This window comes from Sciurus vulgaris, assembly GCF_902686455.1.
Source record: "Sciurus vulgaris genome assembly, chromosome: 7".
Taxonomy (NCBI): domain Eukaryota; kingdom Metazoa; phylum Chordata; class Mammalia; order Rodentia; family Sciuridae; genus Sciurus; species Sciurus vulgaris.
Genome location: NC_136467.1, coordinates 36,202,076 through 36,228,816, shown reverse-complemented (window position 1 = coordinate 36,228,816; position 26,741 = coordinate 36,202,076). Strand labels below are relative to the sequence as shown.

At 35.4% G+C, this 26,741-nt stretch overlaps 1 protein-coding gene across 1 annotated transcript in view; it reads left to right on the top strand.

Moving 5' to 3' along the window:
* The window catches only part of LAMA2 (laminin subunit alpha 2), a 620,167-nt gene that overhangs the window by 381,238 nt on the left and 212,188 nt on the right, over positions 1–26,741 (top strand). Inside the window, exons 18-21 of the mRNA XM_079148222.1 lie at positions 7,564–7,650; positions 14,652–14,863; positions 18,391–18,497; positions 24,298–24,478. Coding sequence (XP_079004348.1) covers positions 7,564–7,650; positions 14,652–14,863; positions 18,391–18,497; positions 24,298–24,478 — 587 coding nt within the window. The remainder of the gene's footprint in view (positions 1–7,563; positions 7,651–14,651; positions 14,864–18,390; positions 18,498–24,297; positions 24,479–26,741) is intronic.

Sequence of the window (26,741 nt, the reverse complement as noted above, 5' to 3'; positions counted from 1 at the left end):
TAGCTTATCTAATATACATTATATACAGATAGCTAAATGTTTATTTATACATAGATATCCATCTTATTAAAATTGTTTTAATAGTACACATTATATCATAAATTTATGACTATTAAACTATGGGTGATAAATACTACATTATCTATCATAAACAATGTAGGTCTTAAAAGTTTAATGCAAATTTCATATAATTCATATCCAGCTTTTTTCCAGTTATTCACCTAGAACAATAATCTATTGGAAAATACTTTAGGAAAGGAAGGAAAGAAGGAAGGAAGGAAGGAAAGAAGGAAGGAAGGAAGGAAGGAAGGAAGGAAGGAAGGAAGGAAGGAAGGAAGGAAGGAAGGAAGGAAGGAAGGAAAAAGAAAAGAAAGAAAAAAATTCACTTTGCTCTTCCCCTTACTTTTTAAGAGAATGCTCTATACCAGCTATAAAAATTTATAGTTATTACAAAGTGTGACTGTGTTAGTCAACTTTTCATCACTGTGACAAAATACCTAAGATAAACTAAGAAAAAATTATTTTTGCTCACAGTTTCAGGATTTTCAGTCCATGGCAAGTTGACTCCATTGTTTTTAGAACTGTAGTGAGAGGGGAATGTCATGGTGGAAGGGTGTGGCTCAGGAAAACTAATTACTTTATGGCAGCCAGAAAGGAAAAGAGAAAGAGAGAGAGGAAGGGGCCAGTGATAAGACATAATTTCCAAAATCATCGTCTCAAGAACAGACTTCCTTTAACATGGTCCCACTTCCTATAGTTTCCAGCACTTCCCAATAGTCCATTCAAATTATGAGTCATTCAACTTAACCCATTGATGAGGTTAAAGCCCTCGTGGTTCAATAATTTCCTAAAAGCCTCACCTCTGAGCTTTCCTACATTGGGGGTCAAGCCTTCAATCCATGAGCCTTTGGGATAACTGAGATCTAATCCATAATAGTGGCCATCTCTGAATAAGTAGTCCTGAAGTCAAAATATTTTTTGACTAAGCATGCTATACTGAACAAAGACAAATGGTTCTTACTAGTAAATAACTGCAAACAACTATAATATTACTTATTTTATTATTTTGGTTCTAAGGATTAGACCCAGGGCCTTACAATCTGCCACTGAGCTTCACCATCAGCCCGAACTATAATTTTAAATGAAAGGAATCTTTTTGAGAACTCTTAAGGATAATCTTAGTGCCTAGGAAAGTTCTTATCATTTTATGCACTTTCCAGTTATTTCTATATGCAGTGATAACACTTGTAGGGCAGAAATTTTAAAGAATTTTTAAGTGAAATCTGTCAGCTCTGATCTTTTAATGTGAAGATTTGATCAAGGAGGTCATACCCGAAGGAAGTCATTCTCTTAGGTCTTACCCAAGATGTTCTTAACTGAGATGATCTATTGTTAGTAGATTCAATGAATAATACAAGCTAAAGACTGAAAATAATTCTGTTGTGAAGATTGAAGTCTTCCTGAGAATGGTGCTTTCTTGTATTCAGTTCACATGGAATCCTTATCCTCCTCTCCAACTCTGTTCTCTTCAAATTTTCTACCTTACTCATTGTTTGAAAAAGAACTAATAATATTTAATGAAAGCATCCTCCTATATTCTAGGCATAAATTTATGCACTGCATATGGTTATTTCACCTTCAAAAATAATCCAGTTTGGTACATAGATTAATAAGTGAAGGTTCTAAGTGGAAAAAGCATTATAATGTCAACTTTGGAGTAAAAATTCCTTAATTTAAATGGTGGATCCATTCTTTCCACCGGTACCACTTTGGGAAAGCTTCTTAAGCTACCTTAGTTCATTCAACATTAGTTGTGATAACTGAACCCTCTCGTAGGGTTGTAAGAATTACATGATGAAAATATGTGAAGTACATAAGATAGTGAGTAGAAATGGTAAACTGTGGATTGATCATTAAGAAACTCGCTTAGAGTCATAAAGCATCAGTATCAGAAAACAATTTTAACCTTAATATTCTTGTACTGGGGCTGGGGTTGTGGCTCAGTAGGAGAGCACTTGCTGATCCTCAACTCCACATAAAAATAAATTAATAAATAAAATAAAAGTTTAAAAAACAAGTCTACTTTAAAAAAAACAACCATTAAAAAATACATCCTTGTACTTTCTAATGTCTATAGTCTATGTTGGGGACTCCTTTAAAAATAAGTAAATAAATATTGCAGTTTAACATAAAACCAAAAACAATCTATCCACCAGGGAAGTTAAGTTCCCTAGTAAGATCCTAAAAAAATGAGAAATTGATTTAGTCCATATTAGGGATCAGAACTTTTCCAGAGCTTAGGGAATGAGCCTGGAAGTGCATAAAACTGAAGAACCTTTGCCCTCCAAAGGCATCAGAGAAGAGGAGGAAAACATACTGGAGAATAAGAATAAAAGGAAATACAAATAAAGTCCTTCATAACTAATGGCTACCGCTCTCTACCTTGTACATAATGTGACACAAAATTTGCTATGTGTCGTACACATGAAGAATTAGATTACACAGTGCCTGACCGCCTCATTTTCTGGGGCTCAATGGCATTCTCCAGTTCATCACATACCATAAAACTTGCTGTTCAACACTGACCTTTGCTGAGGAAGGGAGAGAGTGCACCTGGAGGTGCCCTCCCAACTCTCAACCAAAACACTTGTCATGAACATAGCTATCAACCTGGCAAAGCTGTCCATTTGTGAACCTTGTGAATCCTAGTCTGATACATTTTTAGGATATGTAATTGATTGTCCATGGAGACCTCATTGATTTCCCCTCAAGTCTGACCAACATTGTTATAAATAAAGAGAAGTCATTAGGGAAGGAATTTTGCTTGAGTAAGTGTAGGCTTCTGTGGCCAATTCTTGTCTCTATATTTGTTGTTTCTAGCTTGATAATGGACTCTAAATGTGTTGTTCCTCAATAAAAAAAAAAAAGCTCAACAAAAATTAAAGCACCATCTACCTGTACTAAAGGGTTTGGGTTCCCAGAGTCCAATGATACACATATTTCCTAAAATATGTGTTTTGCAACTTGGTTTACTTTGTTGATATGGATTTTGTTCAAAAATCACATCATAATAATAATAATATCAGTAACATCAAATATTTAGAGATTATTCAATTTTAAGATGATTTTGCTTATAGTAAATAATTATTAAATTATTTTTAAAATTTATTTTAGTAGTATAATTCAGATTAAAATAGTAATTTATTTTAATTCTAGGTTTAATTGTAGTATTTTGATAAGCAGAAAAAGGAAAAAAGAACTTAGTTTTTAAATCTTAGCAGTTTTGTGGCTAAAGGTAAACAGCCTTTTAAATTTAAAACAATCTAGTAATTATCATAGTTTAGCTACATAATTATGATGGGAGAAATCCATTTTAATCTAATAACCTAAAATATTTTCTTGAAAAATCACTGAACAATGAGGGCACTTAAAGAAATAGGGAAACCTCCCTTTAAAAAAAGATTTTTTGTAAATTACTATTGTAATCTAATTTAGGAACTCTGGAGTATAAATTGAGGAGTTGCATATAATCCATAAGATGGGATTTGAATTTTCATAGTTACATAGGAAAAAAAAAAAAAAAAGAAAAGCTAAAGGTTGCTGCAACCTTCCTCTGAAGTGTGGGGCTTAGTGATAGTTTTAACTTAGTGATTTATCTATTTAATCCCTGGTCATAAATCTTATAGATCACAAGCATTTTGGCTCCAAATTTCTTAGGTAATATTGCTAAATAAATCAAATGTGTTAGAAGATATAGATAGATTGGTATAATTATTATGATGTATGAATACAGACAAGCATATAATATTTAAATCATACATATACATCAACTTCATAACTATTTACAGTGTCCACTGTGTGTTTGGCCTTTTCACCTTGTTATGTTTATATTTTAGCTATAGATAAAACTAGCTAGTGAAATTTACCTCCAGAAAAGCAAATAAAAGTGTAAAATTTCAAATGTTTTGTATTCATTAATTTCCAATACCACATAGATTAAATATGAACATTTGCTATTGAATATTTAGTATGCATTTGAATAGGTAAACTTATATAAGCCAATATAGATTTTCATCAATTATGCTATAAAATTAGAGGTATTCTTGACACAAGCCTGGACACAAAATAGCCCCTCAACAAACTCCATCTACTAATGCTGCTTTGTGTTCCTCAGAAATGCTTAAATTTACGTTTGTAAAGGAATGGAACACATGGAGAGCTGACTTTGGGGATCATTCAAAAGGACATATTTATTGTTGTTTAATTTAGTACTTATAATTGGGAAATACATTCTAAGACAAGAGATAATTTAAATTTCTTTTTGGAATAAAGCTAATTATTATCTGTATGTGTACAATTCACATGCATAGACACATATATTCACATACATACTGGTATATAAACATATATGCATGTATGCACATATATATGTGCTAATAAATGGATCATTATGAAATATGAAAATCTGCTTGCCATCAAGAGATCCATGTGTGAATCCAATTTATTCCAAGAGTAGCTTCTCTTCTTCCCCATTTGTGGAAGCTGTGCCTGCTGCTCTTGGCTCTCCTGTGTCTTTAGTGCCATGGGCTGGTTAATCCAGGAAGCGGAACATTCTCTGCTGGTGTGTAGTTAGCCAACTAGAGTTAAGTGACATAATCTTGGAATCACTTTAAGTCAATGATGATCCTACAGTTCCCTCTTTGTGTCACGGAACAATTAGCTTCATGTTTTGACTCAAATCACTGTCAAGTTGCTACTCTTGCCAATCCAAATTCTGGAGACATTTTTGGTTGTGCATGTTTATTTCTCATTCTAAATTTAATGTTGTTATTGAATGCCATCTTCTGCTGTTGCTGTAACTGCAATTACAGCAGTAAGGGTGTAACTCCTCAGTTTATGTTGCTGATAGAATTTCAAAGCACAAGTATATATTAAGAGGAGATTTTATTTGCATGCATCATGTCAAGTATTCATATTACTAAAACCTTAAACTCACTTAATTCTCACCAGCAGGTTTGAATGACAGTTTGTTATAGGGAGAAGAGAATATCAAATTAAGACTCTGAAATCCTGGATCCCATGCTCAGTTCTTCTGGAAATTAGAGTATGACCTTGGGAAAGAAAAAATCATGCCTGCCCCAAACAGCTCATAGGATTCTGTGAAAAATGTGATAAAATTATTTGTAAAAGGACTCTGAACTCTAAGAACGAGTCAAAACTAATATATTGCTATCTCTTAATTTTTTTTCCTGAGAAAGTATTGATTTTTGTCAGTGAGTACATTTTACTTTACTTCTGTTGGTTTTAACTGACATGTGAGTATTTTAAGAATTTGAAATCTATTTTATAAATAGTTTTAAAGTGTCAGAAGAGTTGTCAGCCACCTTTGACATGTCTTACAGTAAACTGATTTTAGGATTTTAAAAAATAATTGGTACAGTTTCTCTTTCCATCACTGTAGTCCCACAGGATTGGCAAACTCAGGGCTTGCAGAAAGAGTCCCTTACTCCATAGATGATATGATAATTAAAGAACTCCAGTTTTCAAAGAAGAATATATGCACTACAGAGATCTTTGAAACTCCAGTTCATTTTTAATTTTTATATCTACAAACAATAACAAATCACTGGGTAAGGATGGGGAAAATCCTGTCTGATTCTTTGACATGTGCCTTTTCTCTTCAGTATAAACACATTCCTGCTAAGATCATGCAGGACGAGGCCTTTGAGGGTAACTGTGGCAAGGTGTAGGCCCCACTTTAAAAGTAGATCCCTTCTCACAGAGAACAGGCCGTCTGCCCATGGCAGCCACAAGAACCCCTTAAATATGGAATATTTTTCCTGAACAATGTTCATAAACTCGTGTTCCCCTAAATCAGGCTTTTTCCACTTGACCCAGTAGATTCATTTGGACTTTCCATAGAGTGGAAAGGTCAAACATGGTGGATCTACTTGATTCTAGTAGCTTGGTACTACAAAAAAAATAAGAATTATTTCACCTTTACAGGAACACTGTGTGTTAAACCAGAGTCTTACTGCTTAAAAACAGTACCCATGATCATCTACACCTCAAAGTTAAGAATATTCCAAAGTCATGCAAGTGTCAGGAGCCAAATGAGATTAGGACTTGTGGTGTTTAATTTGTTCTCATTTTAGTTCATTTAGCCATCAGGTAAGCCTTTACTGAATTGTCCTGCCATAGACAATAGAAAATAAAAATATTTAGGGAAAACATAATGGAAGAAAGATTAATTGAGGGCATTTCTCTTTGAAATAGTAGAATAGTATGAAATCTAAAGAACTGGATCACAGAGAGGTTGAGGGTGAAATGGTAGTTACCAGAGGCTGGACGAGTAGTGGGGAAGGTATGAGTTACAGCTGGACAGGAGCAAGAAGTTCTGGCGCCTAGTGTACCGCAGGGTGACTCTGGATAACAACAGTGTATTGCACATTCCAAAAAGCTAGGAGAAAGGACTTTGAAAGTCTTTACCATGAAGAAATGATGTTTGAGGAAATGCATATGAGTCATCTGATTTAAACATTGCACAATGTGACCATGTGTAATGAAACGTTACATACTACCCCATTAGTATGTACAGTTTCCCTGTATCAGTTCAGTAATGATTTTTAAATGGTAGAGCAGCAGAACTCATGAAATGCAAAACGATCAAGGGCTCTTTTGAGAGCAGCAGATAGCTACACGACAATGTCCATGTTGGGGTAAGTTTGAATTCAAGAGAGATGTCTCTTTCCAGGGGGGAAAAAATTTAAGCTGAACTGAACATTTTTTTTTTTTTTTGGAAGGGAGTTATTTTTGTTTGTTTGTTTGTTTTTTGAAAGCTATTGCTAGAATGTGATTGCTGTGCTGGTTCTTGACACAGTGTCCAACTCTGTTACTTCAGACCAAAGTTATAAATATGTTCAAAGGGAGAGAAATTTTGGAACATGCCAAAGGTGTAAAATGGCAAGGTTGTTGTAGTTTGTTTTGTTTTATTGTAAGTTGAAGTAGAATGCACACAATTGCTTCTGGAAGCTTTCCTGAGTATGCCATCCATGTGACAGTGTGCCTGTGAGCATACATGTACAGCAGCTGGCACATACACCCCAGGCAGCAGCCCTGCAGGTAGAAACCCCTGCTGCCACCTCTACTGTATGCTGAGTTCCAAAATCCCTAAGATTTCTCAGTGGTGCTTCAGATTCTGAGGGACTTGACTGGAGAGAAAGTAAGTGAGGCCATGTGTTGCTAGGCCTAGGGAATCCCTAAAAGCAGCTGTACATTGCCTCTTGTCACTGGTGATCACAGATCCAGAGCAGTCAAAAGTCAGTTAATAACGTGTCACAGGGATACTGCTCTCCACTGGGCTACAGTCATATCTGCACAAATAGCAATGTCATTTCATCCTCAATTGGCCAGACCCTGAGTTCTATCTGTGAGACAGGAATGACCAGCCTGTAGCCTTTTGTCACAGCCGTAGTGGAGAAAGAGAAATGAAAATATGCTACTAATGATTTCATGTGTGTGCTTCTTCCTTGTCCCTGTTGTTCTCCAACAACATCAACACAGCTTTAGCCCCACGTGCCATTTAGACCAGAGTCTCGGCCTGATCTGTGATGAATGCCCTGTCGGGTATACAGGACCACGCTGTGAGAGGTAAGCACATACCACCCTGTATTGCAGAATGATTGCTACCTTGAGAGTTACAAAGCAATAGGCATTATCGTCCTTCGCTCTACCCCAGAAAAGCTGCCACACTTGATGAGGTGGAATAAAGTTTCTTATCACACTTGTCAAACAAATGTATTATGTCTTTATAGTTTATTTATTCTCTAGAAATCGCTCTACTAATCTCCATTCACTCAGAAAGTATCTGATTAATGTTCTAATCTTAAAGGTTAAGCATCAACCTACAATCTTTCTAAAAAGTGTTGCTCAAGTGGAGAGTCATGAACTTTAAGATTTATCTTACTGTCTGCCATCAGCATCCTTTGTTTTTCATAATTAGCTTTTTGTCCTTAAAATGTGGCTTAACTTCCTAGTTTATAGTTCAATAAGTGGTCCATAATTTACTTTAACTATATTTGAAAATGCAAACAAAATATAATTTATCATCATGATTTATACATTCTTTATAATCAGTCCTATACCCCTATTGTAATTCCCATTGACTTTGTTGGGTTGCTTTGCAGTGGAACTATGGGTATTATTATATATAATCTGTACAATTATATTTCCTCCCAAAATAATTTTAAAGCAACTGTTCTTCTATATGTCAAGTTGCAGTATAAAAATGGCACAAACTTCTCACTTGATATTATTGCCAAACAGAACAACTTCCGCTGGTCTTAGCCTTGAAAACAGCTCCAATGCCACCATCACTAGGCCATGGGGACTGGGGGGAGGGTTCATAATGGAAGTGACCTGCTTTCATCTTTGTCACCAACGCTAATTCCAAAGAAGGCCATTTTAGCCTGTCCTCTCCTGCCTTCCTGGCAGCCATCAGTCCTATTCCAACCAGGTTACATAAAGTTATTGAAGCAGGAGCCAGTCACCCAGAGAGAATGTAGCTAGCAACTAGCAATCTGTAGACAAAGTGCCAATGACAGTTTCCAGCAGCAATAAATACTATTTGTAAGAATGGCAGCATCTGTAAATTAGTTATAGAAGAAAAGAACTGAAATAAGGAGGATATATATTTGTAATCAAGAAACTGGAGGTCTTTAATTGTGTTTTTTTTTTTAAAGGAAGCTATGTGTATATTACTTATTATAATAGGAGAGCATATCATTGCCAAGACAGATCTACATCAAATGCCTAACCACCTGCTGCCTCCCCCACAGCTCACTGCAGGCAACCTTTTTTAGCAACTAGAAAGTAGCAGCTGCTCTGTCATACAAGGCCATTAAGTTTGCTTACCTAGGTGAGCATAATCTCTGATGTATTTATATTGCTTTGCTTCACGCACTGTCCCTTCTATATATGTTAGATCATAGTTTCTGAACCATCTACAATTTAAACACTACTTTTTATTTTACATATATCTGCTTAGTGGCTGTCATGTACTAAGCCCAGGGCTGGCCATCAGATGGAAACAGATGCATTATGCCATCCTTGCCCTCAAGCAGTTCACAATTTTTTTAATGCATATGAGAATGGTCACATGTGTTCCGGAGAGAAGCCTAATTGAATAATGAAATTCACCAAGGAAAGAAATAACTGACAGAAAGCATAATTTCCTACCTAAAATATATATTAATCTGATTCAAAAGAAGATTGCGAGATGCATATGCAGTGTAGCAAATGGTGTAGCTCATCTCCAATTACAGTTTTTTAACCAAAAATAATCTTCAACTATTTTTATACAGATGATGAGATATTAGCTTTTTCTAGGCAGAATTTTAATTAGAATTTTCCAGAAATATTAAGCGTATACCATTCCAGTATATGTATGTGAGCTGAAAGCCCATTAGATGTATCAAAACTATAAGAAGAAAAATTTTGCAAGTGTATATGTTGAGATGCAAGGGAGGAAAAAAGAAAGTTCAGAGAAAAGAGGAATTACTGGTTGCATTGAAAATGGTGTAATCAAAGCCATTCCGTAAGTGATGTGTGTGATCCCTGTATGCACATTGGCTACATAAAAATCAGCATTTGAAATTAAAACAGTGTTTCCCAAACTGTAGCTGCTCCTAGAATAAAGAATGCTGTGATCACAAAAGTTTGGGAATCATCCATTAACATGTTAAAATTTCTGCCCTGCCTTGCGGTGGAAAGTAGAAAAATCTGATCGCTTAGTTTAGCTCAGCCTTTCCAAAATCTTCTGCTTTTATTATATAGCACGAATGTGTCTCAGTCTATAGCTCTGGTGGACAAGAATCATCAATTGATATTCTTTATTTCAATTCAGTTTCTATTTTGAGACCTCATCCTATATATGTGAGAGCTGTGAGAGTTTAGAAAAGTAATCTCACATGATCTCAGCCAAGCTTGGATCAGATCTAACATGTTGACCTAGTTCCAAGGGGCTGTTTTGCATGAGTGGCGAGTAGGTTAGTGGGTGTGGGTATGCCTATGCTGGGCAAAGGGACATGCCATGGGTTCATCCTGTCCTAATTCATCCCTGTGTACCTCTGTCGACCTTTTCCTTTCCTGTCCTCCTAATTACCTTTCCTCTCAGGTCATTCAATTCTCTCCACTATTTCCCATTCCTGGGGAAACAAAAATCATTCAGCTTCTTTCCTTCCACACTGGGACCCACCACCGTCTCTACTAGCATCACTTCTTCATCTATCTTTCCATCTCCATCCCCTTTGGGGAGAAGGTGTACAGGTACCACGTTTATAGAAATTCCAAAGTCTAGGAGATTCCTATGTTTCTGCTTTCTTCCCTTTCAAAGACCATCATTCAGATGTGTTGCTCACCATGGTCTTGCTTCTTGAATTGAGGGAGTGAAGAGAAACCGTGAACAAGAAGATGATGAAAGTAGATGCAACACAATGCTGACTGATTCTTTCTCATGGAGAACATTGATCACTGCTTGGAAGCATGAAACGCTTGCTTGGGGCCAAGGCACCTATCCCTTTGAGGTGTTACTATTTTCCTGGGGAATATTTTAACAAAAGAAAAAGAAGAGAGTCAGGGAGTTAGGGGAGAAGGTATTCATTATGATAGTTGACTAGGATTCTAGGCTTTTTATCATGTGGACAATAGGAAGACAAAAACTCTAGAAAAACAAAGACGGCATCTAAAAGGGCAAAAAGGAATTAAGTTAGCTTTGGCACATCAAGAGAAATTTTTAAAAATGTAAAGCAATAGGTGAGTTATATGCAGATGGCACTTGACCAACCAGACATCAGGTTGTTTTCAGAATAAGTCTGTAGCCCTAGCAATTTAGAATATGTCATGGAGAAGGACATTTCCAAGACTGTGGCAGGTTCACTCAACAGATTCTATGGGACCACCTGGAAGTTAATGGGATACTTGACCCCTGCCTCCTCCCCAGGGGTAAATTCCTAGCAACTCCTCCCTAGGTGAGGAAAGAGGCCAAAAATCAAGACTGCTTTCACAGTTGCCTCTGAGAATGTAGAAGACATTAGATTCTAGTTGCCTAACATTTTTTGAAAATTCACCTGTAATCTTCTCCATATGATTCATATTAGATATCAAATTTCCATTTTGTTATTTAGTTCTAACTCCAAAATCCCAGTTAGGTATTCTCCACTTGAGAAATGTCTGGATCTGAATCAAGTCCCTCATTATCATGATGCTGATAAGATTTCCTACTTGTGTCTGAATCTCTTCAAGTATTGGGTCCCGACTACCAAAGATGACATTAAATAGAAACAACAGAAGAGAGAAGTTTATTCTTTCTTGGTAGTACCATAAACAAAATCGTGAAGTCAGCTGAGGTTTCCAAGAGGTGGCTCTTGAAATTGAGCAGTTTGTGCACTGCATGAAGGCACCAAGGGAAGGGGCAAATGGGAGCTTGTAGCCAGCATGGGGGCTTGAGGGCAAAAAGAGCTTCTTCCCAATACAACTTCCGTGCTGGACTCAGGTGCACAAGTGGGTCTGCTCTCTCTACACTTCTAATTTGGAGAAAGGCACTGTATATGCAGGCAAAATTTCTGTCTAGTTGACTGGCAGATGCCAGGTAGTAAGAACACAGTGTGGCAGCATTGCCACACACTTTATATTCCAGCCACCTTCTTCTGCACCTTCCTCCATGCTGTCCTTCCTTCCTGCAACCCTTCCACTGCTCTGCCTGAGACTAACCTTGGTGAACTCTTAATATTCTGCTTTGTCATTCTGAACAGGCCTTTGATTAATCCTAACCTGAGTAGGTGTCCCTTTTCTATGCTTTGCTGATAGCACTTCTATTACTCTGGTTGTTCTGTTGTCAAATCATTGAATGCATATTTGTTTTCCGTGCACTACAGGATTAAGACTGTACGATATTTATATGCATTGTGTGAAAGTACTCAGTGCAATTTATTTCTTTGAGGAAGGATGGAAGGATCAAGACATGGTGTGACTGCAGGCCTCAGATTTTAGTCCAAAGTTGCTGGAAAAAAATGATGGAACAAAATGAGATTTAAAAAGTATCCTCTGTCCTGCTGCTTTCTTTTTCTTATTACTGTTTCTCTCCTTTCCTGTCATTCTTTTTCTCTTCCTCTCCCCTGACTCTGTCCTCTCTCTAATATTGTTCCTAAATTATCAATAACAGCAACTCTCTTACATAACTGCATGTGTTCTCTGGAATCTTATTTGCATTTAAGGGGTATCTTTTCTAAATACTGCAGTTTGATTTGAAAAAGGGAACAAACATGGAATGGAGCAGGGACTTTATGTCAAGGTGCTCTTCTTGAACAAGGAATAGAATAAACTATCTTCTTTAAAAATGCCCTCATTTTGCCTCATCTATGAAAGAAAGAGTGCTTAAGATTACAAATTACAATTAATTTTATTAGTGATAATTTAAGAAGATGAAAATGGTCAAGGGACTGTGATTTTTATCTAATTTTAGTTAGATAAATCTAAACATATCAGATTATAAAGTGGTAATATTAATGGTAAAAGTATATGATTAGTAGCATTGTATTTTTTGATCCTAGAATTGTTTTTTAATTCCTAATGAAACATTTTATACATCTCTTTGAAGACCATTCTATGTATAAAAATGAAAATGCACATACACCAGTAATAAAGTGCAAATGTACTGCAGAAAATGGTCCTATTTTCAATAAAGTGGCATATGAATTTTCCAATATGTATATTCACAAATTTTTCTTACATGTCCTGCAATGAAAAAGACAGATGCTTCTTTGGTTATTCTATTTAATCACATTTTTTTTCCCCTCTATGGACTGAGTTTCTTTTAGGGCTGAGTTTCTTTTATTATAGAGGAATTTTGTACTTATTAATTGGTATCTGTGTTAAGAGAAATTCCCAGATCTTGTTATATAATGCCATCTCTCCTGAGGGCAGTAAGTTATTTTGAGGAAAGTGAACTGAAAATAATAGGTCTTTGTTGGCTGTGATAATGATCACTGTACTTCTTTATTCTAAGTGGAGCAAAGTCACTCTCTTAGCAGTAAACAAAATGAGATGTGAATATATGTAGATGTGATCATAAGCTCTGAATATCAACTAAGGCAAGAATACCCCTGAAGGTATTGTGGGGGAATTTTATGCACTAAAATGTTATTTCATATTTTGTAATAGAGAATTAATAAATATATTTGTGGGCGACAGTAGCCTTATAAGCTGTTTATGCAACATTCATAATCATATTAACAATTTTATAAAAATAATTAAAACTATTTATCTCATTTTTTAAAGTTCTGATAAAATATTAAATCCATAAGATTATTATGGTACCCATAAATTTTCTGGAAAACTTAGAATAATTATTGATCAATGTATCTGTACTGAATTAATGACCGTGTCCCATAATTGCATTGTTATTAATGTGCCCTCAATATGACATACTGTATTTAAATCATTTCTAGTCCAAATGACAGAGAACCTTGCTCTAAACAATGGCTTTCCCATCTGGGAGTAGAAGAGCATAACATAGTATACTACAGAAGTGAAAACATTATATTTTTTTGGCCATTTTCAATTTTGACCCTTGCTACAAAAGACTACTTTGATAAGATGGCACAGGTAACTTAGTTGGCCTGTGCATAGACTTGTGGATGCCCTGTTTCATTTCTCCTTTGTCAAGTGTGGCTTAATATTAAATGTGAGAAAAGGTAATGACAGAGGACAAGGTAAATAGGCATTGCCTATAAAGATGCATCTGTATGTCTATAAGGTGATTTGACATTATAAGACAATATTTAGATCAAGGAAATTTTGATGCTATATTTTTAAAAAATCTCTGTGATGCTTTATAAATAATGGGAAGTAACATGTAAAATAGTTCTTGGTTGATTAAAATAAAATGCCTGGGATTTGGTAATTTGAGTGGTGGGCATGGTTCATCACCACCTTAAGGCTTATTGCCATAATTGGCAAGGATACCTATTTAGACTTTCCCTTGGTAAAGACTCTTTATTTAAAAACTACCTCTGAAACCATATTCAGATACATACACACCCATTATTAATTCAGAGCTACACCCCACCCAGATAAAAATCTTGTGAGTTACAATTCTATTTAAGAAATTCTGAACTCTCACTACTAAAATTTCTTATGAACTGTTTCCTCCTAACAAGCTCTTGCTGCAAGAACAACAACAACAAAATATGAACCTTACATATTTGTACAAAAAGCAACCAATTGGTGTAGAGATACATAATGTGTTCTATTACAAAAGCTTTGCAACATGGACCTGAATTCTTTCAGAGTGCCAGCAGCAGATTTCTTATGCTTTGGTTTCATCTTCTGTGCCAGTGACAAGATTTTGTTTTGTTTTGTTTTTGTCTGGCTGAAATATAATTACTAGTGGGTCTGGCAGGATTCTGTCTTGTATCTAAGCTATGGTTATAGAAAAATATTTTTTAATCACTTTGCATTTGAAACAAGGAACACTGAAAAGGAAAAGCCATCATCCTGGGAGAGCAGTAGTATGAAAAAATATGTAAACATTGCCCCAAGATGTGTTTCATGAGTTTCCCCCAAATACTTATGGATGCAATTTTTCACCTTAGGTGTGCGGAAGGCTATTTTGGACAACCTTCTGTACCTGGAGGATCATGTCAGCCATGTCAATGCAATGACAACCTTGACTTCTCCGTCCCTGGCAGCTGTGACAGCTTGTCTGGCTCCTGTCTGATATGTAAGCCAGGTACAACAGGCCGGTACTGTGAGCTCTGTGCTGATGGATATTTTGGAGACGCAGTTGATGCAAAGAACTGTCAGCGTAAGTCCTGAACTATTGATGCCCCTGACAGAACTGATGTATTATACCTCAAAGTAGCTGATGAGTTCTTGAGTGGGGATTGGAGACTAGGAAATTATCTATAATACATGGATGATAGATGCACAGCATAGACAGAGTCTGCATATTCCAGAATCTTTCTTTGTACTAACTAATAGCAAGAATACTTTGAAAATTGCTGCATTGCTGGAGTGGGGTTCTGTTTTTTTCAAATGATACACATATTTCCTGTTTTAAAAATGACCCGTATCCATAGTAGGAAAGAAGAATTTGAAAATTTAGTAGGACTTGTTTTCATTGTGTTGTGTTTTATTGTTTTGTTTATCTCAAGTCTAATCATTCATTTGTTGAAATAAAGTTATTGGCTCATACTACTCCATTAGTACCTGCCAGTAGGTGTTATTTAGTTAAAGTGTGAACTTTACAGTCTTGTATTTCTTAATAGGTATAAAATTCTGCCAATATCTGTGTGCGCTGGCATTGTAATTATTGAGTGATTAAACTTTCATCTTAGGACTCTTCATAGGATGCTACTTCTGTGTTTTCCTTCACAGAATTAGCTACCCTAGGGTTTCATCCATTTAGTGCGGTACAGCCCCCCCCCCCCCCCCGCCATCCTCGCCTTCTTCCCTGTACTATTCAGTGTTGCACAAAATTTACAAATGCTTTATAATAGTGGTAATATGATATGCAAAGGGAATCTGCCAGAGAAAGGCAAATGGTGTACGAGTCCACATTAGCACCCAAGTGCTTTATGCAACCATTGTCAGCTTTGTCTGCTGTCAGAATCTTTAGGAGGATCAGGACATTAAGAGCAGCACAACAGTTTGTTTCAGCCAAGTGACTCCTGCAATCATTCAGATGGGTCCCAGGACCTGCAGAATTACAGAAACCTCAGGAAACGAAGTCTGTTGTCATCTCTACTTTAAGCACTGAAGGCCCACTAGGGTTCCCCATTTCACTGGAAAATGTGTCTCCTCATAAGTTGAGAAGATGAGTGTGAGCTTTGTGCCATACACATATGATAATGTGTTCAATCAAAAATCAATCATTCTGGACCAACCACTGTCTCTTAATATCACCTATAAAATGATTTTTAAGCAAAATTTCCAACAGGTTCAGAGTTAATTTAAACACCATAGATTTTTAGGCATTTGTGTAAAATTATCAGGAACTGAAGAAATTTCTGTTCAAAAAATCATCTGGGACCCATACTTTCTAGCTCTGTGACCCTGGGGCAAATATTTGACCTCAATAAGACCTAGTTTCATCATCTACAATAAGTTTGCTGTGGGGATTAAAGGACATAGTACATAGAGTATCCAGTGAGTCCTTGGGACCCAGATTTGCCCACACATGTTCTCTTGTTTGATAGTAGTGCCAGTAATAGTCATGAATATCAGAGGTTCACTAATGCTAGGTTAATTTAATCTTTTAATGGCCTCCTTTTCTGCCTTCTAATAACCCCTCTGTAAAGATGAAAATATTGTTCCAATTATTTATTCTGGCAAACTAATGATCTGTGGCATAAAGTCTTAAGAACAGAGAAGAATGTGGGAATAAAAACATTTGAACCATCTCCAATTTCTATACCACTTGCCATGAGGTGTAGATATATAATTATGATTTTTAATGCCCTCTAGGATGTAATTATGATTAAAAATGTAAAAACCCATTTATTATATATTTTTACAAATTTTGGTACAATAGATCCTCTACACGTGATGTTAAACCCTCAAAATAGAAAGTTCATAAGAAAGCATCATTTAAGTTGCTTCAGGATTTGTTCATTAAAGGTTCACCACTACCAAAAAATATGTTTTACTTTTTGAATATATTTATTTAGTCTATGTCATACTTTTCCATTAAAATGCCCCTTTCACAAAATTCCATATTGTTTTTGTTATTTTTAAGATGACATTAATTAATCACCAGCATATTTATAGAAATTTAATTTTGTAGTTCTTACTTTAAAAAAAGAATTTCTGGATTCTAAGTAATTTAAGATTTTTAAAATTTACATAAAGAAATTAACAATATGCACCACAATTCTAGTATCCAAATGAAAGTGGGTATTCAAAAGGAACTTAGTTTTCAGTCCTTTTTTACACTCCCACTTACAGACTGTCCCCTTAGGCTATTGCCTGAGGAAAATGATTGGTTACTAGTTGGGCCAGTTTCCCAAAGGCCACCATACTAAAGTCAGGTTAGCAGACACTGAAGACCAAACTTTACTGGGAAAAAAAAAATCAAGCAATTTTTTAGAAAAGCAGTAAAAGGAAGTAGAATCTGGAGCCAAGCAAAAAGAATAATAATAGCATGGGCTGATAGAGTAGCCATTATAACATGTTCATAGGTTGTGTTTAGTGTATTCGGAGATAGTGTACCAAATTTACCAAAGCCATCTATGGAAGAGTCTGAATTCTCATGTCATCTGCCCTCTCACAACTTCATTCTGGTATCAATGCCATTATATGCACCATGACAAATGCTTTTGTGGAGTACAGAAGGGAGCCCTTAATTACTGTTGTTTTTGTGAAGACCACTTAGGTTTTAGACTGATTTACTATATGTTTCAGAATAACATCAGACAACTTCATAACACAAAAATGACAATAGGTTACTGAAACCAAATATGTTTTCTATCTTTGCAGATTATGTATAAGTTGTAAGATTAAAAAGTGATTTTCAAAAGTTACGATGCTCTAATAGACTTGAATCAATGTTTTCATCTTATATACTTTTATAATCTTAAAGTGGCATATGTTTCTTTCACCTCAAACTCATTTTTTGAACTTAAAACAAAAACTGACACATAATAGATAATCATTATCTTGAAAAAATTAAGTGTTGCTTGATTAATAATGACATTATTATGACATGCATGCAATCAATTTTAGTAATTTCTTAGAATTATTTTGGCCTTAGAGTCAGTATGTATTACAATGGAATTATAATATTTTAAATGTTACCTAATATATCCATAATGAAATAACTCAGCACTGAACCTGGAATCAGGGGACTGCAATTCTCACATGTGTTCTGGACTCAGCAGTATCTAACTGCCCTTGAATATATCATGACTTCTTTGGATTTGTATCTTCATTCTCAAGATTGGAATAACAATGATAACATTAATGCTTGTATACCATGTGATGTCTCAAGAATTGTGCCAAAACCTTACATAAAGTCTCTCTACAACTGATAGAGTTATTGTAGGGATGAAATGATAGAATTCTCGAGAGCATTTAACAAGTCAGAAAATATTCTATTACTGAATTTAGGTGTCAGTGTGTGGCCTATATTTTTATTTAACAAATACATTAAGACTAGAAGCATTTTGGATTTCAGATTTGTGGATTAGGGATGTTTACTAAAGTCTATGCAAATATTCTCAAATTCAGAAAACTCCAAAATCTGAAACATTTCTGGTCTGACACTTCAGATAAAGCATACTCAACCTGTATTAGGATTTTTCTTCCAACCACTGATGTCTTTTCTCTCTTCAGCCTGTCATTGTAATGTCAATGGCTCCTTCTCAGAGATTTGCCACTCTCGAACAGGACAGTGTGATTGCAGACCCAACGTGCAGGGTCGCCGGTGTGATGAATGTAAGGTAAGGAGAGCTCACCAGGGAATTACTTTCTTGAAAATTTCCATTGGCTTTCAATAATGTGTTTTAGACTCCTTAGTATATTGAAAAAAAAAAAAATGGTTCAGGATTATCTAACCCCACAGAGAGAATGACTATGATCAGGAAAATATGTGCTCAAATACAGTAAAATCTGTTGTGTGTTGCAGTTGACCTGCAACCTACTTTTCTTTGGCAGCTGATTTGCATAATATTTCCTGTAATTCAAATGTTTCTGAAATAGCCATTGTAAATATAATCCTGGTCTTTTGGAGAGTAAAATACTCTTTACATTTTTGACAGAAAAATGTATGACTCCTTTTGCTTAGCAAGCACCTTCTTCTAGTTCTGTCATTTAAAAACTAGCTCCAGTGAACACTCTACTTAACAAAAGTTTTAAGTAGATCAGTTAATCATTATAATTTTTAGAGATATCATTTTGCTAAGATGAAACATTCAATTGCAATATATTGTTCTCAGTCCCGAACATACCAATTGCCTGCCTTCAACTGGGTGAGTGCCTTGAGAATCCTCCATGAGACTAGAAGGGTTTGCACTACCTCTTTCACCGAAATACATTCTATTGGTGATAAAGACTGTTAAGCAGAAGTCAAAAATCCTCAGATGTCCAACTGGCCTTTCAGTAGGAAGTTTGAAAATATCATCTGCTTCTGTCTCTTGAATAATGCCATATGCTTTTTTTGTTCTTGTTTTGTTTTCACTTTATTTTTCTGTTGGCTCTTAAAGCCCAGTATGTGGTGGGATCCAGAGAAGCGATTCTGTGTGTCCTGTGACTGCAATCCCATGGGCTCTATGTCGCCGCAATGTGATATGACAGGAAGATGTATCTGTAAATCAGGCTTTATAGGGAAACAGTGCAACCTCGGCAGGCAGGTGCACCGACCGGAGGAGCAGCCACGGAGAACGCAACGTGTGCTGGGGTCTCCCAGGAGGTGGGGTTCCAGCAGTTCCAGCGGGTGTCCTCGGGGAGCCTATCGGGCCCCAGCTCCGGTAATCCCAGAGGCTGCATGGCTCGTGCCCCAGCATGTTGTGTTCCGTGTGCCGCAGCTGCAGTTCCCTGGTGGCATTTTACCAAATAACTGTAGCTAAGTGTGCGAATTGCAAACACCAACATTATCCAATTCCTGATTGGAGCCTTGCCTGTTAAAAAATAACTATTCTTATGTTTTTAAAAATATATTCAAGTTTACAAGTTCAATAAAGTGTCAATTGGCCATGGTTGGGCAGAAATCAAATAAAAAATTATTTGTAGGAACCTCAGGTATGATTTGGAGAAAATTCACTTTATGAGTGAACACATGAGGACTATAACAAAGAAAGTGACTTGTCCAAGAAAATTCAGAGTTTCGATGTAACATTTGTCTGATATCTTATCATAATGAAGGATTTTGCTAATTTTCACATCGTAATTTTGCTCTCGTGTGCATCCAACACAAGAACACTGTAAAAGCACAACATACACAAAATAAGGCAAGTTGTTTTCAGTTACAATTTATTCCCCATCTCACTAGGCAAACAAAACAAATGCTACATAATAAGGGAGAGATGTAGGGAGGGAGGGAGGGCAGGAGGGAAAACTGCTTCTCACAGCCTTGTTGTTGAGTAACAAGAGGCAAGATTTGCCATTCTCGATTCAGGGCCTGTGGGGAGTTGAGGGTAGGGGTTAGAATGAGAGGGCGAAATAAATAGTAAAGGGGAAGAAAAAAATTATGATTTTATTCTTGGTTCATTATTGTACATTTTAACAAAAGGTGTTCTCATATCAGACTATCTGCCCCAGATCAATCCCAGCCTCTTCGCTTCATGGCTGTTCTGTGATTTATCTGTAATTTAACTACCTCATGTGTTTGTTGTAAGACACACTTCCTAAACTTTGTGTCTTCTTAGATCCTCAAAAAAGAAAATGCCAAAAGATGTTAGGGGAAACCACCTCTGAAGGACCAAAGGGAAAGAGCAGAGCATGCTGGGAGACTTCTGCTACACTGGTGTTCTGACTCCTGGGATAAGAGAAAAGGAAAGATAGTTTAGGAAAGGCTTTATTCAGTGCATTCTTCCAAAACCCAAAATTTGACCAGATTGATAGGAAGTGTCCATTAGGGCAAAGAAAAATTTGTCCTCCAGTGGAATCCTGAATTTGGCAGGAAGGTTCTGGTGCCTTACTATAATTAGTCACTGACTGGAAGAAGCCTGAAAAAGCATGGACTGAGCTTGACTTAGTCCATTCAGGAGGCTATATCAGAATGGCTTTAGAATGGGCAACTTATAAACAACAGAAATTAATTCCTTGGAGTTTTAGAGAAGATTCAGATCAAGGTGCCTAGCATATTTCCTGTCTGGTGATGGCCCACTTCCGCTAGATAACCATCTTCTCAGAATAACCTCACTTGGTAAAGAGATTTCCTCATGGTCTCTTTTATAAGGGTACTGATTTCATTCATGAGGGCTCCACCCTCATAACCTAATCATCTCCAAAATCCCCAACTTAACCATCACTGTTAAGATTAGGATTTCAACATGTGAAATCGGGGTTGGGGACATCAGATTTCAGTCCGTCATTGAGCTCTTCTGGTGGATCCAAAAGACTAGAAGCTGGAGGTTATTAGCCATCAACATTCCACTCTGCAGATGCTCTTGCAGGGAGAGGCTGTTTGAAGGCAGTCGTGAGAACCGCACATAAGGTACTAACATGGAGTAGCCAGATGGTCTGGTGCCTTACTAGTATACTGTTGCTACTCAATGAAGAAATCTTTAAAATAATTTTTTCAAAAACCAAAGGCTGAATGTTTTCCCTGATAAGTGGATGATGATATAATGGGAGTGGGTGGGCGGTGAGAGAAGAATGGAGGAACTTCAGATTACGTGAAGGGCAATGAGAGGAAGGAAGTGGTGGGGGTATGAAAGATGGTGGAATGAGACAGACATCATTAACCTGTCTACATGTACGATTACACGAATGGTATGAATCTACATCATGCACAACCATAGAAATGAAAAGATGTTTCCCATTTGTGTACAATGAATCAAAATGCAGTCTGTAAAAATAAAAAAAGAATTTAAAAAAAAAATGAATCCATTTAAAATAAAAGACAGGGATAGTAAAGGATGAAAATGTCTCTCAAATAAAATTTCAGTAGAACATCAACTCTCAGTCATGCGCTTTCCTATATACCTCACAGTACTGTCTTGTCTTGAGACTACTGTTCCTATGGAAATATGTGTGAGAATTAAGAACACAGACTCCAAAGCCAGGCTTCAGAGAAATTCCTTTGGTAGCTAATTTGGAACCCCAGCTCCACAGTTGTCTAACAGGTGACCTTAGGCAATTTACTCAAACTTTCCAGGTCTTGGTTTAACTACTTTGTAAAAAAAGTAATGATAGTGAGAGTTGCCCTGTGGAGTAAACTAATTCATATTTGTAAAAGGTTTTAGAACAGTGCTTGGCACATAGAAAATAATATGTAAGTGTTAGCTTTTATTATTTCCCCCAGTAAGAAGAATGTAGAGGAGCCCATCCAGCTTGCTGCTGGGACTGGACAAACGCTCTTTTCCATATTTTTTACTTTATTAATCTCAATTATATACTAGGAGTGTTTACTCCTTTAATCTCTTTACTAGAGAGGTTTGGCTTAGCCTTTTGAAATCAATTTTTTTATCCCAAATTTATTAAAACTTTATTAGTGAAATGCCTTAGTTTTATTTTGGTGTAAATTTGGCTTAAAACAATATTGTTTAAATATTTTTAAAGTATTTTATATTTCTTCCTGTATATTTACATTTCTTCCTGTATCTTTCCTTGAATAATCAACCTTAAAATTCTTAATACTATGATTTAATAAATTATTCAATATTTGATCAACTAACCCATTAAAGGTATGGTCATATATATGCATAGGTACATACATATATATGTCTAGGCTAAATGAAGCAAATTTAGGAAATAATGATGAATACACAATTCATCTTCAGTAAAGAAAATGTAAAGTGGAAGGAATTCTATAATTCAGTTATTTTATAGGACTGTTTTAATGTATTAGTTCTAGTCTCATTTTTTATGTATATATGTTTCTACGTGTGTTTCTGGTGTATGTCATTATACGTATGTGATTGAAATCATAAAGTCTGTGGCATACTGTCTGCTGCATTTTAGAAATCTTCCTTAATGCTATATCATAAGCATATTCATATCATTAAAACTGTTTCAAAACTGATTTTAATTATTGCGTAGTATTTCATAGCATGAATGTGTCATAATTTATTCAGCTTTTTCTCTAACATAGAACATTTAAGTGTCTCTGCATTTACAAACCATGATAAAAAATATAGTAACAGACATGCTTGCATTTTAATCATTGTTCTAATATCTGATAATTTATCTAGGTCAAGTATCTAGAATCTTACATTTAATTATTGCTTTTATGAATTAAAATATTGCATTTTAGTTTTTCTTTACATGGGTGAATTTAATTTCAATATTGGGTCATTTGTTGGAATTGTTACTTACTTCCTTCTTTAATATAATGAAATCTAAATTATAACTATAAATAAAAGTAAAGCCAGCATCTTTATATTATAAAGATTAAAATTATTTTCAAACTCAGTCAACCCATTTCACATTTAAACAATAAAACTATTCTTAGCTAGCCATTTTAAAAGTCTAATCATCGGTATGAATTTGTTCTCTAGAACTTAGTTTTAATACTGCTAATAATAGAAAAACATATAATGAAACATTCATTTCTCTTTGGGTGATTCACATTAAGTGGCAGAATTTATTTTTTACCAAGAAGTAATTATTAAGTCTAATTTTCCAAAATAGGAATTATTTTTACAAAGAAGTAATTACTGACACTAATTTTCCAGATTCAAATATCATAATAATATGACATAGTTTATATTTAAAAAGACAACTGTGGCATACTTTAAGTAGAATATATGCTTTTCTTTTTTCTAGTAGGAGTGATTTTTCAGTCCATCAACATTTTCCCATGCAGACATTCTAGGCCTGATAACATGCATATCAAGAAAGTAGCCTGAAGGAAGCGTGGCCACAGATGAGTGATGAGCATCCAGCTCCTTACAGAATGAAGAGTTCCCTTGACATTTTTAATATAGTGCTTTAATATGTGTTCTCACAAATCATTTTTAATTATTAGAATAAAACCCAAGAAACTAGATGTTTGTCAAACTGATTATTTGGTCAGTGTAGGTGTAACCTGTAAATTACATTTATAATATGCATACTGTACTGATGGCTGGAAGTATTTATGGATGTATGACAAAAAAGTAGATCAAATACTAGTTGATACATACTATTTTAACTTTAAACTTCTGGTCAATAACATTTAAAGCATTTTTATCAGGCAGAAGAAGTACATAAGATCTGAAAGTAATCAATTCAGAATATTGGGCATAAAGTGACTAACATTTTAAATTAAAACTAGAAATATAGCCCACAGCTTAGTTCACACTGCTACTAAAACCTTGAGAAGAATAAGGCAAGGCTGATGAAAATATGACAGGCAGAAGATAGTACCTCATTCAGCCATTAATTTTGAAGGTCCTTCAAAGTAACTGAACTTTCCCTTTGGATATCATTGAAAGCACCCACTCCATTAAATGACAACCCAGTCGTCACAACATCAGTGAGGAACCCTAGTAACCTAGAGGATCTCTTTTCTTGCCTGATCCCTTGTTATTGTGTATACTGTTCCATTGTGAGTCAATTGAATGAAATTTCATTTTTCTCTTTCCTCCTTTATGGCAGCCTGAAACATTTGGCCTACAATCAGCCAGGGGGTGTGTTCCCTGCAACTGCAATTCTTTTGGGTCTAAGTCATTTGACTGTGAAGAGAGTGGACAGTGTTGGTGCCAGCCTGGTGTTGCAGGGAAGAAATGTGATCGTTGTGCCCGGGGCTATTTCAACTTCCAAGAAGGTGGCTGCACAGGTCTGTAGATAAAGCTGGAGTCCTGTGTTTTGGTGACTGGGCTTCTGTAACACTTTGTTCTTTAAAAGGAAATGCCTGTTGACAAAATTTGTGATACACAATTTTTATCCTAATGATAGTGTATTTTAAATTAGTTAATGAGTGAAATGCATTGCCATTTGAAATACTGTCCTATAAATAACTACTTGCAAACTGTTCAATAAAAATCCATCAGCAGATTCCAAATCTGGTATGTCCATCCCTGTCTGTGACCCTCATTTGGCCAGTTACTTGATGACCACAGCTGCTTGAAGTCAATTGTTCAATTTTTCTAGTGTCAAATGTTATTTTTCACCTTCTCCTTTTCCTACTGCAAGATTGATACAAGGATCAAGGAAGTGAATATTTTTTTTTCTTGTACAAAAAATATGTTTTTATCTACTTTTAGCAACTTGAAAACTTTGATGTTCTGGGAGAGAAACAGGTTAGCTCTAGATGTTTAGTTTATGGGGAAAAGGTGTCAAGCTTCTAACCATAATTCTCTGGAGTAGTGTTTTGCTATGTCCAGTCAAAGTTTTCACACAAATCATGAACTAAGAAAATACCAATTAGCACACCACAGATGAAAGAAAAGATTGAATATTAGCTTTTATTCCTGGGCCACTAATTTAGAATAGACCCTATTCCAACAATCATGAAGTGGAATTTTAGCTTCACTTATGAAGTTCATTGATTGAACACTGATTGATACTACCATACTGTACTCTCAACACCATGGTAAGGTTTGAAAACATTAAGGTTCTTGTCACAAATTTATGTGAGAATCTGCAGGAATAATATTTAAAATTGTTTAAAGAACCAAATCTTTCAGGCATTCTTCAGCACTTGAGATGCATGAGTTTTATCATAAACCAAGCTTATTATAAGTTATTCGGAATGTTATCATTGAAGATCTCAGAGTATGTATGTATCTTTAGGCCAATATTTGCACATACTAAAAAATTATAAAGCTACATTTTAAAATATGCTCTGTTATTTAAATCCAAATTTCACTAACATTTTGACTTAATGGAAATTAATATGCTGATACTGTACATTCAAATATATCTAATAAGAGAAGATATAAGTGAAACCAAGAATAGTTTTTAATATTACAAAATGGTAATAGTATTTCAGGAATGCAGACCTAGTAACATTTTAAGTCAGAGAAATAGAATAGAAAAAAAAAAAAAAAAAAAGACACCAGACAGGCAGGATAACATTATGATTGAGAGCATGACTTGCACTGAACAGCCTGGATTTATCTCATGGTTCTATCAGCAACTAGTTTTGTGACCTTGACTATATTATTTGGCCTTGCTTTCCCTCTGTAAAATTCATCCATTATATTAAGATTATAATAATATCTATATCATAGGGTTTGGGTGGGAGTTAGTTGATTTAAGGCTATAAAATATTTAGAGTAATGCCTGCCCTATAGATGCCATGTGTTTATCATCGTTATTATGATCTTTGTCAATATTACTAGTTAAGGTAAATACAGTGCTTTAAGCAGAAGAAAACTAGCTAATGGGCCAGATCTGCTTCCTATTCAGTGCTGATTCCACTGAAGATCTACTTAGAAAATTTTTATTTGCAAGTAGTGATTTAAATTGTCCCAAAATGTTTTCAGCACATAAATCTGAACAGAATATTGTTTTTCCTCTTAATGAAAGGCACATATAAAATAAATCATTTGATTTAATATTAGCTCTAATAATAATAATAAAAATAATAAGGACTGATATTTATTTAGTGTTTATGTTAAATGTTGTGGTAAACTTTTTTCCAGCTGGTTTGAAATGCTGTGAGCAGTGACAGTGGGACTCCTAAAAAGCGAACTTAATCAGATATCCTAAATGTATTCAGTTAAATGATTTAATCATTGTGTGAAAAATTAAAGGGTTTTGCAACACATCATTCTCCCATTTGAATTCAAGTATTTTGTGTTTCTTTGAAATTAAGTGCTGCACTGAAATATATTCTTAGCAGCTGGGTCAACTATAGATAATGAGTGGCACACCTTTGTCTTACATGGCTTTGAAGATGGTCTCAACTTGTTTATTTGCATTCTTTCAAAAAGTGCAACAGGTAGGATATTTACACTCTTTGTGTATCGTCCATAGTGAAGAAAATGAAGAAATCTATTGAAAAGAAATAAAGAGGTTTGCAAATCAAAGTTGAAAGTATCTTTATATCTAGTCAGTGTTCATAATTTAACGGCCTTTAAATATTTGTGAAACTG